The sequence below is a fragment of the Adelges cooleyi genome, unplaced genomic scaffold, assembly GCF_023614345.1.
Source record: "Adelges cooleyi isolate 19-005CV unplaced genomic scaffold, UGA_ACOO_1.1 ACOO_flye_CR_arks_rails_tigmint_CR_PRNA_376, whole genome shotgun sequence".
In the NCBI taxonomy this organism is placed as follows: domain Eukaryota; kingdom Metazoa; phylum Arthropoda; class Insecta; order Hemiptera; family Adelgidae; genus Adelges; species Adelges cooleyi.
The window spans coordinates 11,643,352-11,669,205 of record NW_026096053.1 but is presented as its reverse complement, the minus strand read 5'-3'; the positions used below and the strand labels follow the sequence as shown (position 1 = coordinate 11,669,205).

Below are 25,854 nucleotides of genomic sequence, written 5' to 3'. Positions count from 1 at the left end.
AGATAAACCGTTTAAACTTTTCGAGATACATAATATGCGTAGCTATAAATTATAATATGTACAACATCTAGATAGCCATCTCTTAAAACTCCGATTTAAACTGTCTCTTATAAAATGTACGTCATACCTTATTTAAAAGTTGAATTTTTACTTATTCTTTTATTGATAACTAGCCATTTTTCAAACATAAATAATGTTTTATTGGTACAGTTTTGTTTGTAAAAATTCATCTTTCAGATTAGAAATGTAGACCACTTAATGGGAGATATAACGTTATATTTTAGGGTTTGGGAGTCAACAAAGTGTAGGACGTGTAAGAAATTAATCCACATGTTTTATGATAAAAACGAATTTGAATATTTTTTCTTAAAATCAATGGTAATTTATATTCTATTATTTGTGTTACATATGTTTATGTATATACGTGTCAATGTTCCAATATAGTAAAAAAATAAGCTTATGATATATTTACTGGTTAAAAGGAAAGTTGTAAAAAATATAAAACATTGTAAACATAAATATTTGCTATAGGTACGTATTAAGTATGTTTACGCCGCTAGTCTGAGATAAACATAATATGAAGAACACAGAAAAAAAACCAGAAAAGTCACTTTTTTTAAACCAAGAAAAACATGCTATGCATGTTTAAAAATGTTCAAAACGAATTATTTAACAACAAAATTTGCATTTTAAAAAAAACGAGTTCTGTTGCTTCTCTATATTCTTCATAATATATAGCAGTTTAATAAGCTTTTAAAGTACAATGTAAGCGCAAAGCGTTTTGATAACAATATCTACTGAAGAGTAAATTAACTAATAGTATTATTAAACATTTAATACGAAATCCACCTTAGTGTAAACTAGCAAATCGAACGTAAAAATATTAAGGAAACGTAGCGTTTTCATGTATACTTGGCTATATTTTGTACAACTAGCTACTAACTATATTGTACCCTAGTTATAATATACTTAGATTTTAGAGGGTATTATTTTCGAATGTACTTAAGTCATCGCTTATAGTAATCCTCGAGTTTATTGTGTGTACTCGAAAGGTTATATTAAATAGTTATATGATTCGGTCTATCATTATATAGTACATAATAATATTCTTCCTTTTACAGATGCTTGTATAAAATAAAAAAACTTGTACTTAAAAAATCATTTGGTTTGTCACGTTACCGTTAGTTGAATACGTTTCGTTTCCTTCCGCTTACAACGCGTTCCTTATTTTATTTCTACTTCCAAGTTTTTTAATATTTTGAACAATTCGAATAATGAATTAAATGGATGTTTCTGGAAATTATAATATATATTTTATATATATTATAAGAGTTAATGATGTGCCGTCCGAAAATTATTCCACTGGAATGTCTTACGATAAAGACAACAACTTCTCAATATGTATTAAACCATTTCTATAAAACAATTGTCAGAATAATGTTATTATATACGTGATTTATTTGCTTAACCGCGAAAAACTTTAATGTTGTATAATTAAGTAAATGCTTAGTTCCCTCTAACTTCCATTATTAGAGGTGCTCGAACCAAGTTATCTAATTGAACCACTACTTTCCGACTTGGCCACCTGTTGTATGGTTGTTGGTTATTTTTTTTCTTCAGACCGTAATTATTTAGGTTACTAGAATAATGCTCGTGGTAACGGACCATTTAATTCAAACTGTGCTAAAATCTACCGGAAAATCATATCCCGTTCAAGTATTAACTTTCTCTGGCTTACCATGTGCTCGAATGTGCTCCATATCGGAGATGGATATGTTTGTATTCTGTAGTTATCTATCATGTATTCCTAGTGTAGTGTATAAGTATCATAGTATTAAAATCCTGGAATCGACCAGTTTTGCGACTCATTAAAATGGTTAAAACATGAAAATCAAGGTAGGAACTTAATTGTGTGTAAATTTCTAAATTTTAAATAGCTGAATGAAATTTGTTCTGTAGAAAAAAAAGCTTTTAAGAAATATTTCATATTATATTGGTTGTAACTCTGGAAGTGTATATTCGTTTTACTCAAAGCAAAATATTTTTGTAGTCGAATAATTTTATGAAGGAGTAATTATTATGCAATGATCTTATCTAAATAGTTCAAAATACAGTTAATAATTCTTATGTATAATTATTTTCTTGATTTAATATAGTTTTTAGTTTGTCGATTGTTTTTCTATTTTTTGCGTTATATTTTAGTTTGCTCTATTTTACTTTATCTTTCGTTTTATTTAACCTGTGTTGAGTTTTAGTGAGCAATTTGTTTAAATAAAGAAACCGTGTTCCGTTTGCCCGTCTAAACACAGTTTAACGATAATAATATATAGTTTATACTCTTTAACATAATATAATTGCTCTCAAACTAGATTCCAGACAGCTAAATTCACTGCAGCCAATTAAGAGTAGAAATCCGCTCTAGTGTTTCATTCCAGATACCAAATCAAGAATAGTTTACTCGAATTTAAAATTAGAAATAGTGAACTTTTTACAGACAATTAAAATCGAACTAATTGGGTTTATTGTTGGTGCATTCGTAAAATCGCCAACTTAACCTCTACGTTATCTTTATATGGTCATCATTATTGGTCATAGATGGAGCAAAATCTAAAACAGCCAATTAAGACTGCTCTAGTTGTTGCTCTTCCATTTAAACGTTTATCTTCAAACGTGATTCTATTTGGTGAGTTTTGTTTTAAAAAGTGTTTTTTTTTCGATCTTGCTGCCCTATATTTTACAAACCAGTATAATATTATTAACTATGTCAAAAACTATACTATTACACTAGCCGCTCTTCAAAACGTGTGTGCGCAGTGCAATAGACCATAAAGGTTAGGTACGCATTAAACAGTTGTGTATTTTTCGTCGTACGAGTGTCATACGGAAAAACAAGCTGTATATTGAAATTACATTCATGTCATTATTTATTGAGGAGAAATGTGTTTGACAATACTATTATTACATGCTGATGATTTTAATTATTTTAACATAAAAGTACGTTTGTAGTCCGCATTGTGTCGTACTGCTAAAATTTTAAAAAATTGGTCTTGATAAAGAAAACGATTTTTGTGGTGTGTGAAAACTCTTTAACTTCATTATATTTTTGAAAATTAAAACCTTGTATTATCATAATCTACTCACAAAAACCAACCGAGTACATAATTTACTATGTATTCACTTTATTGGTTTTGTGTTGTATTTTTGGCGATAATTTGTTCGTTTTGAAAGACAAATGATGTTCATTTTAAAATGTTACGTTGTAATTTTTTATGATTCGTAACCATTTAGCGTAATAGTCTCCTATCATTTTATTATTTTTCTTCTTTTCTAAGACTAGGTCTAGTATCTATAAACGTAACAATTTTCTAGTTAACAGTTTGAGTTGTATTCGGTTCGGTATTCAAACATGTTTGATGTGTGACAAATTGAAGGACCAAATTACTCTCCCAACGTGTGTAATATAGGTAAAGTATAACATAAAGAATATGAAATATAGCGGACTACCAAAACGTTTACCGTTACACTCAAAATCTTATATTAAGTTACTGTTGTGCAAACTAGATGTGTATGTGATTTTTTTTTATTACTTTTGCATAAGCCTTTAACCATTGGCTTTCTCTGTCGGCCGCCGCGCCGGTTCAATAACAATACGAACGGATGTACCCTGATGCGTATATCGCTTCCTACTGCAATCCTATGGTCTGAAAATCGTTGAAATCTTCACCGTTATCGATCAATGGTCACCGATAAACCTAAACGGGTGAACGGCGGCAGCGATTTCTTATTGACGTGGATTCGGATAGTGAAAGTTGAATGACCCTTAAATTATTAGTGTGCATAGAAACTCCTACAATGTTCTTATTTTTCTATAAAACTCGTTTAGTCGCATCGGACTGTGTATATAATTTTAATGTTTATTTTTTTAATTTGTTTAACACTAATGTGTCGACTGGTCAAATCGAGGCGTGTAAAATAATTGGGATGAAAAGTAGATTATTAGTATATACAGACATTACTTAGTGCCTATACATTGGTTGTTTGTCAGTTAGCTTACACAAACTGTTAGATGTATAATATTATCAAGCATCATCGGAGAGAGAACCGTCAATCATATTTGTACAGAAACTGTCAATAACGACAGTTGCTGCTCTTGACTTTTAGCGGTCGCCTATCGTCGTAATAAGTCTATTCATAGGAACCGAAAAAGCTTTATTAAGATTTAACAGACAAAATACGCATTTATAGAGAACATTTTTTTAAAAAAACAATTGAAAGAAATAAGCTAACTTATTTATTTGTGTGTTGGTGATTGTTAATTAGAGGTGGAATGCTACAAAGTATAAACAAAAAGTTAGAATAGATGTAACAAAGTTAATGAGTTAGAGTAGCAGTTATTATTTTGTTGATGCATATGCCAGTTATATTTAAAACTAGCAGTTTGCTTAAAATAAAACCTTTACACCAATATCACAGATCTATTAAATATTAATTGATCTAGTGGTACTACGTAATTTATCTACGTGAATACAAAATTATTATATAAGGCTAATTTTTTATTTTTACTAGAAAATTATAAAACCTAAACAAATTAGTAAAACTGCGAATTTATAACTTAATTTACAAAAAAATAAATTGGTAAAAATAAAGATGTTTCAGAAACTAGAAAGTGACATAGCACGTTATAGTTTTTATTTGTTCGATTTTTTTATCTTTCTTTTCTTCTGTTTAAAAACTAAAAACCAAATCGGGATAAACTTTTTGGTAGAAATTGTCTGCTTTGTGATTTGTATACTCGTTTTTCACGATGGAGTATTTCCTTGAATGCGCTAAGTGTATTTATGTAATAAACGACACGGCCGAATCCACAAACGAAAAATAATGATTCGCGGTACAATGTTGACAATTAAAAATGTATATATTCTATGCAAAACTCGTTTTCTGGTCTGTTTGTTTCGACGACATTTTCGATATTCAAAACGCGTAGAAATTAAAAACGCGACTCTCGCTTGTATAATTTATTATAATTTTGTGATTATGATTATGATAAAAAATTAAAAAAAACAGAAACTACCGAAACTAAACACATAGTAATTCCATAACGCCCATAATAAGGTTATAATCAACAAATACATTTGTGCGTTCATTAGTCACAAAACCGTGTCTTGTGTGCGCATGGTTGTGGTCCGAGACGGAAATTTCTCTGGCCCGTCCCTATTCCGGCGTTTTCTCCGACCTGAGACCTCTTGCTCTCCCATCAAAGTCAAACGAATAATACGAAATATCATATACTGATACACAATACGTAACATAACCTGACTTGGCCGACGATAACGCTATAAAGTATAATTATATTTGTTTACGTTTATCAGATTCTCAACTTACAGTTGCGTAAGGTCGCGGCATTGAGTGATGAAAAAATTAAAAACCTCTCTTACAGTACATGACGGTCATAATTTTGGCAATCGGATGTTTTATGTATTTCCAATTTCTATACGAGCCGGGCGAACAATAATGATTGGTCGGCAGAACAGACCGTGCGATAAACGATCAGCCGGAAGGAAGACATGACATTATAGTGAGAGAAAGGTCAATCGGTTGTGGTTGCTCGTTATATCGCAGCATATAATATGTTTGATATGTTAGCGTGTCTTGGTAGTACTTCTATAATAGAAGGTAGCTTGGAGGACCAGTTTTTTTTTTTTTTTTTGCTTCGGTTTACTTCCAATACGCGTTTATGGTGGCGAAAAAAGATAAATAATAATAGACAACAGTAAAATAGATAAACAGCCTGCGAGCCGTCGTTGTTTTTGTTTACCGTCAGCTACTTTCAATCGTATAATATTATTATGTGAAACATTCTTTCTCACGCCGTTATATGGATGCCATACCATGCGACGTCTGTGCGTACAAAGTAATTGCCTCTGTGCACAAGGCGAATTTAATTTAAAAAAGAAAATAAGTTAAAAATTATTTTTGCTCGACGGCCATCAAATTTGGTCGATTTAATTCTAAAAGTACCTATTGACATGGCCGTCAGATCTACTAATAACGGTTAGGTATATTAGGTCGCGGGTCCAAAACTCCGAAATTCGATTTTAATAGCGCAAACCGACGTTTTGGTAGTCATTGTGAAGACAAACGTCCAATATACCTACCTCAGAAGTCCGGAAAACGCATTTGCGTGACGACCAAATCGAGTGCATTGCGGCGAGCACTGCCATTTTTTTTTGTCGCTTCGCATTAATAATAATTGGTTATCCGTCTTTGTACTATATTACTATAGTTATTACCGAAAAAAATCACAATATTTGTTATAATGCTAAGAGAATACTCCATTCGAACTACTAATCCTGTGAGAAAGTTATATTGTACTATAAATCGTTTGATTTAGGGTTCGGTTTGACCCGGTTGCTATTTCCCTAACGGTTGCCCGTACTCAATTTAAAATCAAAGAACCAAAGAAGTGAGTCAAATAAAAAACAAAAGTTTTACTTTTTGTTACACTTAATGTAAACGTACAAATAGATTCGACTAATTAGAAAACTTTTTACTTTAGTTTAAATGCAAATTTTAATTGAAACTTTACCTGCTCCCAAACTTGGGCATTGCATTTTTTTATTTAAATTAAAATTCGTAAAATAAATACAATGGAAATAATACATTAGAAAAATATTAGTCGAATAAAAGTTCAAATAAGACAAATCAAATAAATATATTTTACTAAAACATTTTTTTAAAAACTCAGGTAATAATAATAATAACAGGTTATTAGAAACAGTCAAATAAAAATGTACTGATAGTATAATTCATTACTTTCAAATTATTATTTGTTATGTAAAAAAAATGCCCAGGTTTAAGCATTCCAAATATTCGATTGAGCTAAATTAAGATAATGTAACGTTTTTTTTTTTTTTTTAACAAAAAGTTAACGATATCCGTGTCACTTGTGCTATATTTGCAATACATAGCGAACAAGTATATATTATAAATGATTAATTATTCATTACACTTTGTTAAAGGCGATACCTATATGGGTACAGTCCTTCTGTGGATATTGTAACTGTAGACATGTCGTTAACCATATGAGAATGAGTGTTTAAAAAAAAAAAATATATATATATATGTGTGGAATTTTTTTCCCTCTGTTTGAAGATCAGCTTTTTTTATACTATACATGTACTATTAACTGCCAATTGGCATAATCTACAATTATGTATAAATTCGAGTTTTGATGTCACGGACAATTACATTTATGTACTTGTTCACGCCTAACGGATTCGGTTTGGGTTCTTCGCTTATTGTATTCTATTTCACAGACAACAGCTCGTTAAGTCTTTCTGGACCATCTGTGTTGTTGATCAAACCCCCTACGCATTTACCACAAAGTACTTGATAGAATTGCTTAGGTGTAGAATTTTACCCGATTTATGTAATCCGTCTATTCAACCATGATAATAATGAATAAATTATAATATGTAATTATTAACCGCGTTAAATAACTAACGATATATTAAAACTGTTTTCGTTCTATTTATTTTGGTGGTTAATATAATTACTAATGTCGTAAATTAAATACACAATATATTGTAATGAATGAAGTATTAAGTGTAAACATAATACGAATTTTGCCTCTATTAAGCATTGATACTTATTGAGAGGAGAGAAAAGTCTGACATTTTTCTCTCTGCTCTCCGTCACAGTCGCACCAAAATATGACACATAAAATTTACCATTTTAGAAAAAAATCATTTACATTTATAAAAATTCTAAACGCTTGTTTTTACAATAGTACTAAAAAATTAGTATTTAATTTTTTTTTTAGTTATAAAAAAAACAAAGGTTAGAAAACTAAAATGATACACTTATATACCTAGTTTTCTTGTAATAAGTAAACTATAAAATATTTGGTATAAAACCAGACAAATCCAGTTAAAAAAAAAATGTCATGGAAAAATTATCTATATTTTAGTACAACAACCGACTAGTCAACTATTCTCTGCAAAGTTACCACAAAATGTGTTGTTTCTACCATTAAGGAAAATGAAATAATCCCAATATATAATTTTATTTTTATTACCCTAGAAAGTTACGAATTTTGAATTGGCTAGTTTTTACACCAAACTTTTAATTTTTTTTCAACACATAATCATGCCACTGAGTTAAATCCAAAAAAAATAATTCTGTGTCGTGTACCTGAACGATAATCTAACTTTTGGCAGATGAGTTTCAAGGTTTTTATTTTCTGTACAGCTCAGTATACATTTTTTTAAAACATCCTTTCATTATGACTTTTATTATGCCATTTTTTTACAAGAGCGCATTAATTTACATATTTTGCGGTTTAATTTTTGTTTTTGCCAAATAATTTACATTGGTCCTTAGGAACTCAATTTACATAATTATTTTGTAGCTGGCGCTATAATGTCTGTGTCTAGACTCTGGAGAAAGGTGTCGCTGTGTGAGCATATTATTATACTGATCAATTATGAACATATATATTATTTATGCGCATTTATAAATATTGTTCTACACGATTCGCAAGATAATGTCCCAATAGATGACGATTTAAATATAAGTATATAGGTAACGCTACGACTTTGACTCTCGTAACTCTTACATTTTACATAACTGTTAACTGCCAAACGTGTTAAACGAGATGTTCGAGATGAGTTTAGAGAAAACAAATCGCACTCGTCCAGGATATTGACAAAATATCCAATACGGTCTATCCCGTATTAAAAAATCGTACATTTGATGTTTTAAAAAAAAAACATTTTTTTTTTTTTTTTCTTAAACAGGTAATTGCTTGCGAACAACAACGCGACTCTTCGTATGACAGCCGTTGTGATATCTGGTCTTTGGGCATAACCGCCATTGAATTGGCCGTCGGCGATCCCCCGTTAAGCGGACTGCACCCGATGAGGGCGTTATTCCAGATCCCTAGGGAACCTCCGCCTGTGCTGCCCTTGTCGGCCCGGCCGGACGCTCCGAAGCTTACGCACTTTGTGGGCAGGTGTTTGGTGAAAGACTTCGAGCAACGACCGACTTCGGCCTTGCTTATCCACGACCCGTTCATCGTGCATGGGTCCAAGTGTATTGTGCGGGTGCGCGAGGAGCTCAAAGCCGAAATTCGTTACCAAAAAGAAGTCAGTGGCCGGCTACAAAAGCACCCGGACGTCACCACCAAGCACGGGAAACTGAAGACGAAGCGAAAAATTCCTCCTACCACCATCTACGTGGACGACCTTGCTGCACTCGACAGCTTGTCCGAGGTAAGATTTGTCATCACGTTGTAATGGCAGGTATTTTTCGTTTGAAATAGTGCTGAATGCTGATCACCAAGCCCTGATAAATCTGTAACAGTATATTAAGTTAGATTGAAAACAAAAAAATTAATTTTTGTTTTATACGACTCTGGGGATAATTTTTAAAATACCCAAAAGTGCTACAAAAAAAAAACTCTCAAGGTCAAAAAAAAAAATTTTGTTGTACAGTTCTCCTCAATAGTTGTTGTTTTCTCTACAATTGTCTTGTGACAAAAACTAAAATAGAAACATTTTTTCTGAATTCAGACAACACAAGTCTTTCGTTTGCGTTAAAAATGTAAAACATAAATAATTTTAACTCATTACATTAGATGAATTTATAAATAAAAAGAATCATTTCAAATAATAATTAGTCTACCCCTATCTATATGTTTTCAAAATTATGAAATTTAACACAACTACAAACAAAATGAATAGGGTAGTTTATGAAATAAATAGTTTTGCACTTAAAATAATGGACATATAGCGTCCTCTTAACCATTAAATATAAACTTTATTGGGTTTAAGTATCTATAGAAAAAGTCTAAATCGAGCTTTTCTTTTACTGATTTTTGACAACTTAGATACGATATGAGTTTTAAAATGTTTTATTTTTTGTATTTATTAGGAGAGAATTGTTAACCAACTGAAGAAAAGATACCAAATGAATTTAATCTATACTTATATTGGAGATATACTGTTAGCCATAAACCCTTTTACATCGCTTCCGTTGTATACATCGGCGGTAAGGAAAACTTTATTTAAATTAAGCCAACCCAACCCAACCTAACGGTTTCCTATTTATTAATGCAGGAACAAACAAAGTATTCTAATCAGTTAAGAGCGGCGTATCCTCCTCACATATTTGCCATAGCCGATTCCGCATATCAGTTTATGTTGCACGAAAAGTCTAATCAATCGATTGTGATCAGCGGTGAGAGCGGTGCTGGGAAAACTGAATCTGGCAACTTATTGCTGAAACAACTCGTGTACCTCGGCAAGGTAATAAACGATAATTTTAAATTTAATATATCATTAATTGATTGATAATTGAACTCGGGTACTCGTAATTTGTAGGCGCCAAACAGAAATCTTGAACAGAGAATTCTGCAGATGAATCCGATCATGGAGGCTTTTGGAAACGCAAAAACCGGAATTAATAACAATTCATCGAGATTCGGCAAGTTTCTTGAACTCAGCATGACAAAAACCGGACAGTTGACCGGTGCCAGAGTTTCGGTCTATCTGTTGGAACAGTCCAGGGTCATTCAACAAGCAAAGTAATATTTAAATACTTAAATTTAGGTACCACTACAAATAATATTAACTCGATATTGAATCCTTTTATAGCGGGGAAAGTAATTTCCATGCATTTTATTATATCTATGATGGATTGGAACACGATAAAAGACTCAAAGAGTTCCATTTAGATAGAGAACTACGACATGCACACACATATCTGCCTTCCGACCGACAAGACAGTAAAACGAAACAAGTAAGAATTTGGTGATCTCTTGTACATATTTTTTTACTTTTTTTCTTCAATGAATAATAACAGTCTAGTGTAAAAATAATTTCAACTCGTTTATAGAACAATATTGGCAAGTTTGCTCAGTTAAAAAACGCGTTCGAACAAGTGGGCTTTAAAGACGAAGAAGTAAATTCAATATATTGCATATTAGCGGCTATCTTACATTTGGGTGACATTGAATTCGGTGAAATAATAACCGACAACAATACTGATAATAAAAGCACTGTTATTGACTTGACACCAATACATAGAGGTAAAGTAATTTGATTAATCTCTACAGAATATTGTTAAGTTTTAAATTTTAAACTGTTACAATTTAACATAATATTTGTTAAATTGTAAATTATAATACATTTTCTTTACGCGAAAAACATTGTGAAGAGTGATCATGTTTTTAGCCTTTAACATATTAGTCGATTCAAATATTAAAAATCGACCCTCTTATAACTAGCGATAAAAGCGTCCCTAACTTGTGAAATGACATCCAACCTAAAATCATTTCCAAAAAATAATCTTTTTTTTTTTTTAGCTTCATGTCTTTTGAACATTGAGAGTTCAGACCTATTGGAATGTTTGAGTGTGAACAGTGTTGTGACGAGAGGGGAAATCATTCAAAGAAATAATTCCGTATCGGAAGCCATTGCCACGAGAGATGCTATTGCTCGCGCCTTGTACAGCAGGTTGTTTGATTGGTTGGTCAACTCGATCAACAGTTTGTTGTCTTTTCACAACAATAGGTAAAATGATTTGATCATTTATTATTTACTTAGTAGTTTTTTAAAAAAATTAAAATACATTTTTAGGGGCGAATACAACGTAATTGGAATTCTAGACATATTCGGGTTTGAAAATTTCACATATAATTCTTTCGAACAGCTTTGCATAAATATAGCCAACGAACAGCTTCAGTTTTTCTTTAACCAACACGTTTTTGCGTTGGAACAAGCCGTAAGTACTAATGAAAATAAACAAATAAATATCTGTTTGCGTTTCATTAACTTTTTATGTTATATGGTTTAGGAATACGAGTCTGAAGGAGTGCCTGTACAGCATGTGGGCTTTTGTGATAACAGACCTGTTTTGGACATGCTTGTAAGTAGGCCTATGGGCCTCTTGGCGTTGCTAGACGAGGAGAGTAGATTTCCAAGAGCGACTGATCGGTCTTTAGTTGGTAAGCAATTGATAAAATTAATGAAACAATTTTACATACTAAGCCAATAAATTTAATTTTGTGTATATATTAACGGAATAAAATTAGACCAAAAAAACCCATAAATTTCGGACGATAGCAAGGCCTTGTAAATTTTTCGAAAAACTTATGCAATGTATTTTAGTATATTTGTTTAAACATTTTACAACCATTAAAAGTGTATGCTTCCTTAAACATAACTTTTTTTTGTAGAAAACCTAATTATTTTTTTTTTTTTTTGGAAAATGTATAATTTTTTAATTAAATTTTTTCAATCAAGTTATTTTAATATTTAATTGTTTAAAAAACCAAAAAATATGATCATTTAAGTTTTCGGGTTACTATAACAAAAATAATAAATTCATAATGACGGCTGGGGAGAATGAATTTGAAATTATGGACAATTTGTAAAAGAATCCTAAATAATTATGATTATTTCTTATATAGTTAGACTTCAATTTAAAATCAAATTATAACTTGATTTTTATTATTTTTTACCATTAGTGATCGTTTACACTAATAAAATATGATTACTTTTTTTTGTTTTCAGAAAAATTCCATTGTAATATAAGATGCGATTATTACATCCGTCCAAAATCGAACGCTTTGCAATTTGAAGTCAAACATTTTGCCGGTAACGTTACTTACCAAGCTACGGGCATGCTCGAAAAGAACAGACATTTATTAGCTATCGAGGCCATTCAAGTGTTACGGAAATCGAACAACAAAACCGTCCGAGCGCTATTTCAAACTCCAGTCACCAAAACCGGCAATCTTTATTCTCAAGTAAAACAACAAATAAAACTGATACATATATTTATACATTTTAATTTTCTTTAATCTTATAATTTGTGTTAGGACTCTCCAACAGGGTTAGTGGGTCTTGCGTCACAATCTCGGGGTCAACAAACTGCTGCCACTTACTTTAGGCATTCGTTGGCCGAATTACTTCACCGTATGGGATGTAATAATTCCGGTGTGAGTCTACCGAGATTCGTACGCTGCATTAAACCTAACGACCAACGTCAACCAAAACAGTTTGACCCGCTCAAAGTTGTCGCACAGTTACGATGTAGCGGAGTAATGGAGACCATTAAAATCAGACGAAACGGATATTCACATCGGTTGCTCTTCAAAGACTTTGTAAACAGGTAATATTATTTCACTGTGATCAATTTTTATTATATTACTATGTAAATATTAAATAATTGTATCCTTGAATCTTGTCTTGTGTGATGTATAAAAATATAGCCTATTACCGGAGTGCCTTTTGTCCACATTTACCTTATTGCGACAAAACAATACAACCTATTAGCTATTATTAGGGGATAACAAGTGAAATCGTCCCGATCTAAGGGATTATTTGGCAGCTAGTTTTAAGTAACAAAATAAATAGTTAATACATTTTTTAACTTGCAGATATAGCGTTTTGGGATTCCGCTTGTACGAAAAAATTCCTCCTACCCGAGACAATTGTAAACATTTGTTGATTAAACTTAAACTGGATGGTTGGGCGATAGGAAAAACTAAAGTATTTTTAAAATATTACCACATCGAACATTTGACTAAACTACACGAAATACAAGTAATATCAGTTTTTTTTTTTTTAAATATTGATTGATTCTAAAATTTGTTTGCATGTGATTACAGATACGTCAAATAGTGATCGTCCAGAGTTGTGTACGCAGATGGCTGGCGATGAAACGCTACAAAGAAACAATGTTGATAAAACAAATGTCTTGGGGAGCGTTGACTTTGCAAAAACACGCCAGAGGGTGGTTGGCGCGTCAAAAGAAGAAGAAATCAAAAGGAGATATACCCATCGGCGAGGTAGCGCCTATTTATCGTCAAGAACTAAAAGAAAGTTCTCCCCCTAAAAACCAAACCAACAACACCAGTCTTTTGATCGTAGCAGAAAATAAAAAGAACTATATTCAGGTAATAAATTTAAATTTGTATATTTGTTACGCTTAACTACTAAAAGTAATTAGTTTCAAATAACTATTTACTATTGTTGTAATTGCAAAATTTTGATCTAAATATTATATTTTACAGCAAAACGGCGTCAAGGTGTTACCGTGTAAAATGCAACAGAAAGTAGAAAGAGAGAAGAACATGATAGACTTTTCGAAAAATGTAAGTAAAAATATCAAATCTAAAGTTCTTAGTTATTATATATTTTATCAAATATGTCGTTTTTAATATCTTATGTGACTAATTAATAAAAAAAGGTTTACGCACGCAACAAAGAATTCTACAAAGTCATTAAGAAAACGGATATAACTGTTTGTTTAAATAGCTTGAAAGATATAAAAACGACTGGTCAGGTAGGCACGTTTTGAAAAATTGGACTGTCCCGGCTAAAGTGTTCTTACCCTATCGGAAATTGCATGTAGTTAGCATGCAATCAAATACTAAAAGGGTTGCAATTTATTATCGTAGATTGTTTTCTATCACACTAATTTTGTTTTTGTTTTCTTCGTAATTTAGTACATTTTTTTTTAGAACACAAAAAAACAGCACAGTTTGGTGGTACCGTGTCTGTAATAGTGTTATTTAACTATTCGGGAATTTACTGAAAAAAAGTCAACTATACAGGATTAAAGTTATTATTTTATTGCTCTAGACACAAAAATATTAGCCAAAATTCATTGTACAATAAATTTAAATTATTTTGTTTGTATTATAAAAAACATGTTGTTAAACTTGCACATTTTCATATTCCAAGGTATCACTTTCCTTGCAACTTTGATCATTTCTTCATTAATAAATAACTTCAAAATCTAGAACTCTGTACACTTGATGTAAATAATTATAGTGTATTAATTCAATCTGTATTTGATAATGTGAATAATAATTTTTTACTTAAGTATAAATTGGTTTCACAACAGTTTCTCAACAAAATATACAACACACCAATTTCATATCAATGGCCTCTTCTGCATCAATTTTTTTTAAACATTTTTAATTTGTTTATTGATTTGTACCCTAATATTTTTAACTTAAGTAAGCATTAAGTATTATTTTCATTAGTGACTTGATGTTTTTTTTTTTTTAATACGAAAGTAGTTTTATCCTTTTGCTTGATAACGTTACACTTTATGTTACGTTTGTTGTTTTATGTTTTCTTAGATTCCAAAAATAGTTGTGTGTATTATAAAAAAAACTAATCTTAATTAATATTTGTTATTATTTATGATTTTTACAGAAAGGTTTAGTGCATAACGCCATAAAAAAACTTGTTACAGAAAATTATTGTAAATACGATTCAGAAAACAGGTAAATATATAATATTTATTAAACGTGTGTTATAATCGGCATTAATTCTCAGTTGTGCACTATTATACTTAGGTTAAGCACGTTTGCTCCGATCAACAACAATCAAAACAAGCAACTGTTAACCAACAGGCCCAAATGGGTTTCCCCGTTAAGGTTCGTGTTTCTGCCACTATTTGTTTTTGTCGAAATTTCTTAATTAATGTTATAAAATGTATCGTATTGTTGTTTTACACAGATTAACACCGCCAGACATAAACAAGCTACCTGAAGGATTCGACTTTCGACAACTGCTGAGGCCTACTCAGCACGCACCCACCGAATCCCTACGCAAACGGCTAGTGCAACGAGCCCGACCCGTATCGGCTAATGCCAAAGGATAAAAAATTACTATCTCGACATTAGAACACACATTGTCTAATTTTCGTCGATAGTAATTTTATTTTGTTGATTTTGTATTATTTTTACTTGGTAAATTATTTATTGGGAGTCTTAATTTAAGTATTATTATTATTTTTTTTAACAAATTATGTATTTATATAGTTCCTGATAGTTGAACCCGCATTAAATCAAACCAAAAATATGATGTACGTTGTTGTTGAATTATGGATTTGGGATATATTTTTTAAAATTATTATAATTAATTACTTTTTAACATAATGATTAGTGTTTTAAATAATGTTCCTTATAAAACCTTTCATTGTATTTAAAAAAAAGATTATTTTTTAGATGTAAACCACTTTTTAATTGTGCATAGTTTTTTTTTCTTATGAATAGTTTATCAGCCGTTAAGCTAAGTCTTATGATATAAAATGTGATAAAATTTAAACGGCATTCCAGTTGTTAGATAAGACTTATTAAAGTGGTGTGATGTTATATTAATATTATATCTTTTTTGATAATATTGACAAAATTTCATAAATGTAAAATTTTATTTTTGTATTTATATTTAAAACAATAAATTAAAGTGATCATATTTTATATAAATCTTGTTTTAAGGCCTTTTAATTTATTGCCTAAAGCAAATTTTGTACTAGTATTACATAAACTATTGATAGTAACAGATTTTTCAACATTATTTTTTATCATCTTGACCCCCAATAATAAAATCCAATACTTTGTAATTGTTCAAAACTTTTCATTTTCAATCGTAATACTATTGATGTTATCAAACGACAACACTTAAAAAATGATTGACTGAGTAAACTTACCTAAATTAAAGATTTCAAATTTTGCATTGGAATTGAAATGCATCTCTTGAATTTAACTTTTTATATTATATTGAAGAAGTATTCAATTTATTAACGATAAACCATATAAATCGCGTAAAAGAAAACATGGATTTTGAACGTGAATTAAAAACCTTTTCTTTATATTTACTCACACTTATATATGTCTATGTAGTTCCAGCGAGCCAACGTGCTGCGCTGACGGCGGCACTCCATGACGTCATGACTCATGAGGCAATTTGAGTTCCCAGTTTAAGAAATATAGTGCACGGTTTAAAAATTATTGTATGATATGTCACGGTTCTTGACTGATAATCAAATTGACAATGCCGATAAAATCAAATATTGAATCAACAGCTATTTTTTGGTCATTAAAAATTTAACTTGTTATTTTACTTTTGGATACGCATAATTTTTTTTTTAAATGGGTAAATGAAAGTGTATGGTTTGTCATGCAGTATTTAATTGTAACATTGGAAGAAAATTCCAATACATTTTTTATGAAGTCTTATTACAAATGTATTGCGTGTTATACATAATCTTTACACAAAATATTTATTGAGACGTCTTCAGATTCCCCAAAGATAAAAATACATATAAAAAACTATTATGTACATCAGATCTACTTTAGTCTAATTTTTTAACTTTAAATCAAACTTTACATCTAGACAGGCATTTTTTGCTATGTGAGTTTTACATGAAAATTCAATTTTTATGTTCTGGTTTTTAAATTTTGTATAATGATAGTATTTACAATTATTATTAATTTATAAACAACATGTTAAGTTTAGTTAGGTTTCATATTACGCTTTTAATAAGTATAATACAGACCTATATAAGTCCTGAAATCTGATAACATTTTTCACATAACAATTTAATTGTTAAATACTTTTTTTATTTAATTCTTATAAATTATAAAAAGTATTTGGGATTCCATATAAATGAGTCATATTTACTTATTATCTCAACATCTGAAAAAAAACCTTATATTATTTTTACAGTATATAACAAATTGATGCATGTTTGAAAATAGGGTCCGGTGACTGGTGATATGAGAGAAGGGAAGGCTCATGTTTAGGGCTATGCGTTAAGAAGTTGGAAAGTACGTCAAAATCTTTCAGTAGGCATCTCTAATCATATCGTGGCCTTAATAAAACTATCCGTCCCTCTAAACTATACTTCTTAAATTGCATTAAAAAAAAAATGTAAAACCACATTCCTAAATCCTAATAATAATAGAAATAATATACATATGATTTAAGATTAAAAACATAATTTATTTTTGTAAACTAATTAAGGCGTTGCGTCGTCTGCACCAGTGTAATGTCAAAAAAAGTAACAATGCCATATATTATTTAAAAAAATTTCCAAACCATTTTCATTAATATTTAATTAATTAAGTTTTACATCTTTCATTTGATCAAGTTTATTTTTATAATAAATAATTGTTTGAATAAAACGCATGTGCATACTGGACGAGCTACTAAATACACCCTTCTATCAACCACAATTAATTCAATTGTGCTAAATTAATATTATTAATGTAAAGCAAATTTTGTGTTCAAAGAGATCCTTTATTATATATAATATAATATAGAATCTCCTTGAACACAAAATTTGCAAACCTTTGCTGACTCTATGTGAGTTTTTTTTTAACTGCTGAAAACAATTCGTTTCTATGTTAACTTCTGCTTGTTGTTTGAATAACAAGACGTAGCAATTGTATATTGATAGTAATTAAAAGTCAATACTTAGATTTTAATATTTTCAGCGAACAATATGCATTGTGTCGAAGCGTTCTGCAGATATATTTTACGTTAAAACAATTACTTTTTCGAACGACTTAAACATTACTGTCATGTTCTACCATAAGTTTGGACGTAACTTCAAGCTATTTCAAAAAAAAAATTGCGAAGGCGACCAAAACCTCAAAAGGGGTAGTAATTTATTTTAAATATTAATAATAATTTAATTGTATACAGCTGTAATGGTCCAGAATTAACTACAGACGAAATAATTGTACTTAAGTTTCTCTGCTCAGTAAAATTCTTACATATTGAATTCAAAATAAATAATTGAAAAAAAATTTCTTTTATATGACTGGTTTGTTAATTCTAGACCTTTTTCTAGTGCTTGATTTAGTATAAGTAATGTATTCCTCAGACGAATTTATAAAAAGGGAGTGTAATTATTGGAAATATTTTTTTCAACTAAATCAATACATTTCTGAGTAATATATTCTGGTCTCACTTGGAAGTAAAATAAAGATACCTAGTAGGTACCTACGCTAAAATATCTAAAAAATTGAATTACCTCCCCTCCCCTCTACTAAGTCAAGTACTACGTGGATTAGGTCTATGTACGATGATGCCATTTTACTCCTCTCAATTCTCCCTTTATAAATTATTTTGGACAACCGCACAATTATAATTTATTTGTTTAAGTAAATTTACACATTTTAGCACTGTTGTCATTTCAGATAATTGAACTATAAACTACTTTAACAATTTTTTTGTTTGTAACTTCTCACTTTCGCGTTGTGGTCGTTCTCGTTATAGTTCATAAACTTCTCACATTTTCTGCTCAGTAAAAATGAATTACTTACTTTAAAATTTGCGTCCAGTCAATCAAGTCACAACATTTTGTACACCAACAAGATTTTTTTGTAAATCAAATTACCAATATCTATCCCGTGATCCTACTGGATAACCTCCTTCGTACTCTCTTATACGCAAAGTCTGTCGATACCGGCATATTTTAGTCATTAAGTTAGACATAAGTTAGTCTTAAGTTATGCCCGGGTCGGCTTCGATGCGTAAGTCCACCATTGTTTGTTGCGTGGCCGCCCAGTCTGTCGATACCGGGATATTTTAGTCATTAAGTTAGTCTTAAGTTATGCCCGGATCGACATCTATGCGTAAGTCCACATTTGCTTGAAATGCCCCTACCACACATTTCTGGTGGTTGTACAGTAAATACAATTTGAGCATCATCGTAGATGGAGATACCACATTAAAAAAAACGAGCCAAATACTCTACCTCATAGGTGGTTTGGAAACGAGTATATAATCCCTAATACGAAGTAACCGGTAAGCAAAACATGTAGTAATTTATTTTAAATATTAATTGTGTTTAAAAGTTATCGAAAAAATAAAAACGATTCAACGTTTGTGTTTTGAGGTCGAAATACAGTTTGTGGGGCATCCTCTTAATACTTTATTTAAACAATATTTTGGCGGTAGATTAAATGTTTAAAAAATATTATTAAATTTACAGATTGTTGTTTATATATTGTAAACATATATTCAATGTTTTATTAATTTTAAATTAATAATATTTAAAAAAATTTTTTTGTAAAACGTAAATAAAAAAAACACTAACCAAAATGTGTCTAGATAACAAAATATATATATTTATTTATATAATTACCAACATTATAATATATAATATCTGTTATAAACCTATAAAATTCAAGTAAAAAATCACGCGGCTTTAGCTTTGTCTGACGTTTGTTGGTTCATTAGATTCCAATAGAACCCTTTTTTCGTCAACAATGTTTTGTGGTCGCCAATCTAAAAAAAAAAAAAATTATGAAATAAATAAAATACATTTTTTTTTTTATAGAATATTGTTATTGAAAAACATTTGATCATACTTCGACAACTTCTCCTTTGTTCAACACTACTATCATGTCCGCGTTCTTCACCGTACTTAGTCGATGAGCAATCACTAAAACTGTTTTACCCTTTGACACAGATTCCAAAGCCGATTGGACTTGCATCTCTGATTCAGTATCGAGGGCACTATTATTTGAGCGAGAAGACAAATTAAAAATTGAAATGTTGTAGTCTATAGAGTGTAGACAATTTAATCTTAAGACTAAATTATGTACCTCGTGGCTTCGTCCAAAACGAGTATGTACGGGTTTTTGAGTATTGCTCTGGCGATGGCGATACGCTGTTTTTGTCCTCCCGATACCGTGACACCACGCTCTCCGACAACCGTGTCGTATCCGTTTGGAAAAGATGATATGAACGAATGAGCATTAGCGATTTTAGCCGCTTCGATCACCTAACATAAACATTCGACAAATACAAATTAATGTCATCATACTGATTCAGATCAATTTTCTTACTTCACTGTCGGTTGCTTCTGGCTTGCCATATCGTATATTTTCTAAAATAGAAATTGCAAACAACACAGGTTCTTGATTTATTAGTCCTATTGCTCGCCTTCGTAACCACGTCTGGTCGAGGTTCTTTATGTCTTCGCCGCTCACTTTAATACTGCCAAAGTTGACATCGTAAAATCTAAATGTAAATAATCAAGACCGTATTATAATTTATGCGTTGGCATTTTTACAAAAACATTAAGGCGTTATCGAGTTTACATTTTTTTGAAAAATAGTCTTAAAAAAAAAGTACAAAATGCAAAATATGTTATAATCAACTGGCAAGAAAATATCATAGATAAAAAATAAATAACTTTATTTTTTTTTTCTTCAATAAAAATAATATTTTAATAAAAATTTTAATTGAATATTTTTGCAAACGGTTCATGAGAATTAAGTTTTGAATATGTTCTCTCTAAACAATGCATATTATATCATGTCCAAAACAAGAGTATTACATTTTATTTACCTCATAAGCAGTGCGGCAATTGTGGATTTACCGTTTCCCGATGAGCCAACAACGGCTACAGTTTTACCAGGAGGGAGTTTAAGATTAAAATTTTTCAACACAATCTGTAATATTATTTATGTTAAACATTTAAAATTTTCATCTGAAAACATATGACTTACTTGATCCGCTCTAGTTGGATAGGAGAAAGTAATATTTTCGAATTCTATTTCAGGCTTGAACGAATGATACGGTATTTTCAAACCACCTTCAAGTGGAGATTTAGGAATTTTATTGATGTACTAAAAAAATTTAAATCGTTATTTGTCGTAAAAAATGCAAACGAAATATTATAGCTTACCTCAAATATTCTGGAGCCGGCGGCAACACCTTTGACGTAATGACCGAATAATAGTGAGAACTGTCCCATCGAGTGTTGCAACATTTGAGTGACCATTAAAAAAGACATTAGCTGTCCAGGATCCAATTTATTAGTCGTCATTAGTTGTCCACCAAGAAAAATTGTACCCAAAACAATGCCGTTTAAGAACACGTTACTGCCTGCCTAGGATGACATAAAACATACTGTTGTGTGCTGTTTAATTAATTTATGATGTTTAAGTAAAAACACTTAAGAAAGCAACTTTTTTTAAATTACCTGAAATAAGCCAATACCGTAGCCTAATTTTTTATGTAATAAACCGTTATTTTCAATTTCTTCCAAGAACCGTTCACATTCTTGATTTTCGGATGCAAACGCACGGACAGTTCTTATATTACCCACAACTTCTTCTGCTATAATTGTAGCTTTTGTGCCCTAAAAATAATAATGTACTTACAATTATTACTACCAATTAATCATAAGTATTTTACATAAAGCTCATACTTGTTCTTGCGCTTGTCTGCTTAATTTTCTTAAAATAGAGCCAAAAAATGTACCGATAACGATAACGGAAGGGAGAATAATAGCTACAGCTGCTGTCATTTCCGGTGACGTATGATAAAGTGTATACACTCCACCGATCAACTAAAAAAACAAAATATATTTATTTTGTTAATTTTAAAAAAAGTTATCCAACCTAAATTACTTGTGTTGCATTTTTTAGACCTTGCACGATGACAATTTTAAACGAACTTTTAAATTCTTGAACATCTGTAGTTAATCTAAAAACAAAAGTAATTTTTTTTTATATTTAATGGAGATATTAACAAAAACAAGACAGCTACGGTAACAATACCTTTGTAAAATATCTCCTGTGCGAGTTTTGTCGAAAAACTCTAATTCTTGTCGTAAAATTGACGAGAACAGTTCATATCTCATACGAATAGCGACATTCTCACCTACTTTGGACAACATACTTATGCAAACAAATGTAGAAATTCCCTATAAAAGTAATGAATGAGCATCACATCCCAATGAAAAAAACTACCAATCATACTTGTGCTAAGTAGAGCGCCAAAAGTTTGGATAACGGTTTGGCGATTTGATTAAAATCGAATTGCATATTTTCACGAACAAAATAAAGAACAGTATTTATAACTTGTTGTAAATTGATTGGTATACTTAAATTGCACAAAGCTACAATAAACGCTGCCTAAAACATATTACAAATAAGTTAAATAAGTAAAAACATAAAACATTACAAATGAAGAAGGACTTACAATGATAGCGGTCAGTAAATTGAAAGTATCTGGAGATAAATATGATAGAAATTTATTCCAATCAAAATATTCTTTTGATGTTTTTTCAAGTTTAGAATTTTCACAGAATGCAATATTTTGTTGATTGTTAAAATATCTTGAACCAATATATCCAGAAAATCCCACTAGACACCATAGCGGGGATAGTTTTGATTTTGTCGTGGTCACGGTGGACGGAGGTTTTTTCTTTAAAAATTGTCTAATATGTTTTGTATACGTCACATTGGATTTTGTAGTTGATCTGTTATGATGAAATTTCCATTATGTATTTTCAGTATTGTTGGTAAAGCAAGCAAGTTAAATGGGAAAACTTACTTAGCGATAAAAAAACGCAATGTTTTTAAGTTGATAGGTTTAGAACAAAAAAAACGCAACATTATATCAGTTGATCAACTAGACTGTGCAAAAACTATAATTTGAATATAGCACTAATTTACTATTAAAATAAGAAAAAAACAAATAAACAATATAAATTAACTCTAAACGGTTTTTAATAATTATTATTTATATCACTGATATTTTCAAAAATAAGTGATAACGTTATCAATTATTTCCATAGACCACGTGTTTTGGTCTTATCAGTCATATGTTTCTTATCACTAATTTGCCGCCATCAGCCCGCCAACGGTATTGTTACGCTAATTGCTGCTCATAATAATATTTAAACCTAGAGATTATTCTGTTAACGACTCCGTCCTAATATTTCATTCGTTTTTTGATGATTACTTTAAGTGGTATATCTAAAGATAATAAAGATTGAAATTTTCACCGATATGCCAAGAGAAGACATTCAGTATTCGGCCAAATACGAAGACGACATTTATATTTACAGGTAAGTACCAAAATTGTATTACTTACAAACTTACCATACAATGTGTAATTTTCATCCTAGCCTTTAGACATGGATACATAATAAAAAATTGTGAATTATTATTTTACTTTTGAAGTAGATTTGTCATCCAATACAATATTCAAATTTATCTGTGTCGCTTGTTTACAGTGGCGTAACTAGAGATTAAAGCACCCTGGGCAAGACTTTTTTTACTCTGTATTACATGTTAACGTGTAGATGTAATGAACGCCCTACATTAGAATGCGTCCTGAGACAGCAGCTACCCCAACACACACCGTAGCTTTGCCTAGCTTGTTTAACGTGTTTTGTTAATAAATTAGAGTTATAGTTTTTTGATATTTACCTTGCTATATTTTAATTTATTAAACTTCAATATAATTGGTGTTTAATTGGCCACCAAGCTAACAATAAACCATTCAACTTGTTAACATTTTTCTATATTTAATGTAGATACGGTTTTTTCAAAAATTTAAACCCTTCTTGTCAATAATGTCCTAAATTTTAAAAAGTTTGTTGGCTTTAAAATAAAATGTGTTGAATTCTCCTAAAAAAAAAAATGGCCAACTATTTCGTAATAATTTTCACACCATAAACTCAAACCAAAAAATAAAACCAGGCATTTTATTTAAGCCTAGCAAATATTTGATATGTACCCAAAAAAATAGATTGTATAAGTAGAATTTTTTTTGGGTTTTCTTATACCCATAAAAATTTAAAGGCAAAGCCTCTTTAAAAACTAACCTGGGTTATTGCCACATATTTTTTTTTTTTATTTGGTCATTTGAAATTTTCACTTGATATTCGTTTAGTATAAAATAAAGTATTCTTTTTTAAACATTTTTCTATAAATTATAACATGTTTTTTTTATACTATACATGTAGACATGTTATATTACCAGAAGATGTAGCCAAACAAGTACCCAAAACTCATTTGATGACCGAAACAGAATGGCGAAATTTGGGCATCCAGATGACATCTGGATGGGTTCACTATATGCGATACAATCCTGGTTAGTGTTTTCAGAAGTTAATTTATCACTAGAATATTTCATTCTAGTGTGTTAATTTGTTTTATACACTTACTAATAAAATCATGACGTGCAATGTTAATCTTTTCTCGGTACCTAACTAGAAACCATTAAATCATGTATCACTAATAATCAAGATTGAATTTTTTTTTATTATGCCTTGTTAGTTTTGTTTTGTTTTACCTGAACCTATTATAATTTCTTATTCAAACTGCATAACAATTTTATTTTATTTTTTATGCAATCCACTTTTTAAATAGCTTTTTATAAAAAATTTAATTAAATTTCTTCAAAAAATACATGTTGCTTCCACCAAATCTAGCTTGACTATGCTTAACAAACTAAAGTTAAAAATTCAATAAATAGTACAAAGAATTTTGTTGTAGCCTTGGCTTAATATTTCTATATTATTTTGCTTTTAATGTATTTGTCTGTTTTTGAGACTTGATTAAATAAATTGTTATTTTAGTTAAAAATGAATATTCTTAAATAAAAATAACCATAGGAGTACTTTGCTAAATAGTAATACAAATTTTTCAGAAGGTTATTGTCAAATATTATACAGTAATGGATTTTTTAGTAGTCACTTAATTTATTAAAACGTTTATCGTAGTAGAAATAAAATTAATAAAACTGAATTAACCATTTCTTCATATTTCATATAAAACAATATAATTATGAAAACACTCAACGTACAGTGTTTATTTATTTTGTTTCAGAACCTCATATTATACCCTTTCGGAGGTATAAAAATAATCCTTTGACATAGTAAGTGACAAATGATTTCTTCAAGCAAGACTTTTGATACAAATTTTATACTTTGTTAGCTAGTTATTTTTTCTAAATGTTTATAAATGTGGTATTATATTTATATATTATGTATATACAATAAAATAAAATAAAAATGTGTTCCTAGTGTCTAGTTATATGATGTACGTAAATTATAACTGCCAATACATGTGACGATTTATAGAATAAAAATATATTAATTTTGAATTTTTGTGCATTTAATGGTAGAGTTATTTCTTAAGTTGGCGAGTTTCTCGTTGAGTTCAGTGTCCGATGGAGGCAACGGCAATGGAGGGATAACCAGTGTGTGTTCTGGACTGGGCATTGCGTTTTT

At 30.2% G+C, this 25,854-nt stretch overlaps 3 protein-coding genes across 3 annotated transcripts in view; 2 read left to right on the top strand and 1 right to left on the bottom strand.

Moving 5' to 3' along the window:
• LOC126840602 (myosin-IIIb-like) overlaps nt 1-16,257 on the top strand; it is a 31,137-nt gene extending 14,880 nt beyond the window's left edge. The window contains exons 6-23 of the mRNA XM_050576461.1: nt 8,799-9,272; nt 9,934-10,050; nt 10,119-10,307; nt 10,383-10,585; nt 10,656-10,800; nt 10,897-11,089; nt 11,366-11,573; nt 11,640-11,784; nt 11,857-12,007; nt 12,576-12,811; nt 12,884-13,176; nt 13,445-13,610; nt 13,676-13,963; nt 14,081-14,161; nt 14,257-14,352; nt 15,234-15,304; nt 15,377-15,457; nt 15,540-16,257. Of these exons, the coding sequence (XP_050432418.1) occupies nt 8,799-9,272; nt 9,934-10,050; nt 10,119-10,307; nt 10,383-10,585; nt 10,656-10,800; nt 10,897-11,089; nt 11,366-11,573; nt 11,640-11,784; nt 11,857-12,007; nt 12,576-12,811; nt 12,884-13,176; nt 13,445-13,610; nt 13,676-13,963; nt 14,081-14,161; nt 14,257-14,352; nt 15,234-15,304; nt 15,377-15,457; nt 15,540-15,684 (3,282 nt within the window). The 3' untranslated portion in view covers nt 15,685-16,257. The remainder of the gene's footprint in view (nt 1-8,798; nt 9,273-9,933; nt 10,051-10,118; nt 10,308-10,382; nt 10,586-10,655; nt 10,801-10,896; nt 11,090-11,365; nt 11,574-11,639; nt 11,785-11,856; nt 12,008-12,575; nt 12,812-12,883; nt 13,177-13,444; nt 13,611-13,675; nt 13,964-14,080; nt 14,162-14,256; nt 14,353-15,233; nt 15,305-15,376; nt 15,458-15,539) is intronic.
• Nucleotides 16,258-19,919: 3,662 nt separating this feature from the next.
• Nucleotides 19,920-23,354, bottom strand: LOC126840374 (mitochondrial potassium channel ATP-binding subunit). The gene is made up of 14 exons (XM_050576056.1): nt 23,166-23,354; nt 22,812-23,091; nt 22,589-22,744; nt 22,388-22,533; nt 22,238-22,313; nt 22,036-22,176; nt 21,808-21,966; nt 21,511-21,714; nt 21,332-21,451; nt 21,171-21,274; nt 20,666-20,840; nt 20,423-20,601; nt 20,186-20,333; nt 19,920-20,102 (listed from the first exon to the last, which is right to left on the bottom strand). The coding sequence occupies exons 1-14, from the start codon at nt 23,225-23,227 to the stop codon at nt 20,013-20,015; spliced, it is 2,040 nt and encodes a 679-aa protein (XP_050432013.1). The 5' UTR covers nt 23,228-23,354; the 3' UTR covers nt 19,920-20,012.
• Nucleotides 23,355-23,470: 116 nt separating this feature from the next.
• LOC126840352 (cyclin-dependent kinases regulatory subunit-like) lies at nt 23,471-25,727 on the top strand. Its single transcript, XM_050576026.1, has 3 exons — nt 23,471-23,682; nt 24,586-24,713; nt 25,451-25,727. Exons 1-3 carry the CDS (start codon nt 23,624-23,626, stop codon nt 25,498-25,500), a joined length of 237 nt encoding a protein of 78 aa, XP_050431983.1. The 5' UTR covers nt 23,471-23,623; the 3' UTR covers nt 25,501-25,727.
• Nucleotides 25,728-25,854: the final 127 nt, after the last annotated feature.